Source organism: Scylla paramamosain, chromosome 20, assembly GCF_035594125.1.
Source record: "Scylla paramamosain isolate STU-SP2022 chromosome 20, ASM3559412v1, whole genome shotgun sequence".
Lineage (NCBI taxonomy): Eukaryota > Metazoa > Arthropoda > Malacostraca > Decapoda > Portunidae > Scylla > Scylla paramamosain.
In genome coordinates, this window is record NC_087170.1 from 17643995 (window position 1) to 17647611 (window position 3617).

Here is a 3617-nt window from a genome sequence, read left to right on the forward strand (position 1 = left end):
TTCAGTGCATAGCCACCACGATATTTAAAATTATCTGTGGAGCGGAAAAGAAAGACCTCAGTGATTAGTGATTAAAGAAAGACGTATCGAGAAGGAGTGAAGGAATTAGGTTAGCGTCCCTCTTCTGCCCAGCACCTTTCTTGCAATGTTTGGCTCAGATTAGAAACTTGCCTGCGACTTTTGCGTAACTTTGTGATTAATTTGATGATGTTTATTGGACTTAAGTATTCAAAGGGAAGGAAAAGCTGCCCGTTTACTGCCGAGACTGTCCACTGTTATTATTCAGAACAGCGCAATGTTTGTATAGACACAGAATAAGAGAATAAAAGGACGATTCTGTCTTTCTTATGCTACACAGGCTGCTTATGAGAAATTACAACTAAAATAAGTCTAAGGAGTTGGAGGTGATTAAGAAAAAAGGTTGTTTAGCAGTAATAAAGGTAATGGTGTATGTGTGTGTGTGTGTGTGTGTGTGTGTGTGTGTGTTACTATTGTAATGCTTGAATTGCTATAATGACATGCCTGTCTTTTTTTTTTTTTTTTTTATAAGCCTCGTGCGTATATGAAGACAGGGCATTGATCGCTATCCAGGAATGAAAGAGGAAGAAAAAAGAAAGTAGTTAGGATTAAGACTAATTTTAGAAGGGTCAGTTTTGGTTCTAGGAAAAGAAAGAGAGGAATCATGAAGGGACGTATTCGTTTATAGTTTGGTTTGCTTTACATTTATCTTTCCTACTGATTTGTTTATTTATTTTGATAGTTAGTTAGTTTAGTTAGTTGGCTGGTTAATAATAATCTACATGTTTTTTTATGTACCAGAGAGAGAGAGAGAGAGAGAGAGAGAGAGAGAGAGAGAGAGAGAGAGAGAGAGAGAGAGAGAGAGAGAGAGAGAGAGAGAGAGATCCAACACCCCCACCAAAAAAAAAAAAAAAGAAAAGAAAAAAAAAAGAAAGGCAAAGTGAGTGGGTGCATAAGTGTGACGTTAGCGTGACTGCTGTTGATTTGGCGTGCTGTAGTGTGCACAGTGTGACGTGGCGTGACGTGAGACTAAGGAACAAAAGAACAGCGGGATATAACAGGGAAAAGGGAGTGTTTTTTTTTCCTATTTTTTTCTTTTCTTGGGGTGGAAATGGATTTTGCGGTTAGAACAATGCTTTTTTTCTTCTTGTGTGTGTGTATGTGTGTGTGTATGTGTGTGTGTGTGTGTGTGTGTGTGTGTGTGTGTGTGTGTGTGTGTGTGTGTGTGTGTGTGTGTGTGTGGGCGGGCGCGCTCTCCGTGTTGATGTGATGAGCAAGGAATGACTTTGATTGGAGGAAAAAATATGGAAATTTAGTTTTGTCTTTTCCCTTTTCTTTTCCTTTTTTTTTAAGAGTAATTTTAAATTATTCAATTATTTTTAACTTGAACTCTACGTGTATGCTTTATTTATCTATTTAATTACATTTTTATTTATTTATTTATCTATTTATTTTAGAATCTCTAAGTATGGTAGTGTTTTTTCTTTCTTTCTTTTTTCAATAATTCGTTAATGTAACTTAATTAATGGTGTTTGGTATCCAGCGCTACCATGTTACTTTACGTTACTCGCCGTCTGTTTTGTGGTGTTACGGAGCCAGGAGTGACGCGGTGACAGAGAGGGCGGGGACAAGATATGACGGGTTTTTAAAAAGAGATTGAGTCAGATCTTCACAACACAGAGGTGATATAGATCAAAGCGTTGTCTGTGTCACTGTCCGTCTGTCTTTTCATCTGTCTCTGTCCATCTGTTTGCCTACCTGTCTGTCAGTCTCACTCCCCCATTCCCCACACACACACACACACACACACACACACACACACACACACCTGTCCACCACCACTTAACATAAGGGAAGCTACAAGAAGCCACCAGATCTACACGTGGCAGTACATTAATAAAACCACCCTACCACCAATAACAGGGGAACAGGACACACGAGAGAACACAAGAACACAAGAACACAGTAACATAAGGGAAACTACAAGAAACCACCAGGTCTACACCCACACCAACACCAACACTGACAACATAGCACTAAATACCAGCACCAACACTTACCCAGGAGCAGAGCGAGAGAGATTTGCACGTTCATCATTTGAGGCTTGGCAATCCTGACCAAAGATATTTTCTCGAGTGCTGACTTCACGACCGGGGCTTGGAATCTGATCTCAGCACATATTGGGACTTGAGTGAGTGTGGCTTGAGATGATGAGTCAGTGAGATGAGTGAGTGGCTGGCTGACACTCTCTCTCTTTCTCTCTCTTTCTCTCTCTCTCTCTCTCTCTCTCTTTCTCTCTCTCTCTCTCTCTCTCTCCTCTCCTCTGCTTGTGTTGGTGTCCCGGTGTAACTTGCACTGGCTCCCGCTTATCCTTGCAGCTGGGTTTTTATCACCAGCAGTTCGCGCGCGCACCCTCACACACGTCCCCTCCCTCATGCTCCTCCTACGCCCTCACCTCTCCCTCTCTCTCTCTCTCTCTCTCTTTCTTTATCTCACCCCCGATTCGTTCATTCCCACCTGCCCTTTCCATCATCGCGTCTTCTCTCTTATTCCCTCTGCTCCTCGTGTCTGTTTCCATATTCCGGTCCGCTCTTCGCCCTTTTCTCTCTCTCTCTCTCTCTCTCTCTCTCTCTCTCTCTCTCTCTCTCTCTCTCTCTCTCATCCTTCACTCCCACGCATCCTTTCTCATTTCTATATTCTTCCCATTCTTTTTTCTCATTTTTTTCTTCTCCTTTGCGTGTTTTTTCTTCCCCTCCCCCTAATTTTTTCCTTTTCTTCTCCTTTTGTGTCCTTTTCTTTCTTTCTTTCCCACTTCCTCCTCCTTCTTCTTCTTAATTTTCCTTCCCTACACCGTCATCTCGCCTTCCTCCCCCTTTCCTACTCACCCCCCCACTCTCTCTCTCTCTCTCTCTCGCTTTCCTTCCTGACCCTCCCCCAACACCCTCGCCCGCGTGGCATTGTCAAATTGGCCTTCATGAACTGTTATTGAACCATTATTAATTGAAAGTTTTTAGAAGGTGGAATGAGGGTAAACTATTGCTGTGTGGGAGTTTACTTAGTTATTTAATGTCTTTTTTTGGTACTTGTTGTATCATGTTAGTAATTTTTAAAGGGAGGTGTCAGTGTATTGATAGATTAAGAGATGGATGGATGGATGGATAGAAAAAAATAAATAGATAGGTAGATGGAGAGGTGGAGATAGACAAGTAGGTAGATGGATATATAGACTGACTGATACATAGATAGATAGATAAAAAGACAAACAGACAGACAGATAGATGGATAGATAAATTAATTGACTGACTGATTAATTTTATATTCCTACTTGAAAAAAAGAAAAATTTGTCTATACACTCAAAAAAAAAAAAGAACAAGTAAACGAATGAAAAATAAATAAATACACAAATAAATAAATAGACAAACAATCTCTACATGAAGTTATTGTCTGTTGGTTTCTAGTTTTTGTTTATCTTGTTCCCCTTCGCTAACGTCTGTTGTTTTTTTTTATTTTATTTTTCTGTTTAGTTTTTCCTCATATTTTCCACGTGTGTTTGTTTTAATGCCAAGATGGGGAGCTGACCGGGTGAGTGAGTGGGTGA

At 40.4% G+C, this 3617-nt stretch overlaps 1 protein-coding gene across 2 annotated transcripts in view; it reads right to left on the reverse strand.

Annotated features, from left to right (window-relative positions):
• LOC135110521 (uncharacterized) overlaps nucleotides 1-2390 on the reverse strand; it is a 6797-nt gene extending 4407 nt beyond the window's left edge. For both annotated transcript variants that reach the window (XM_064022924.1, XM_064022923.1), the window contains exon 1: nucleotides 2079-2390. In XM_064022924.1, coding sequence (XP_063878994.1) covers nucleotides 2079-2115 — 37 coding nt within the window. In that variant the 5' untranslated portion in view covers nucleotides 2116-2390. The remainder of the gene's footprint in view (nucleotides 1-2078) is intronic.
• Nucleotides 2391-3617: the final 1227 nt, after the last annotated feature.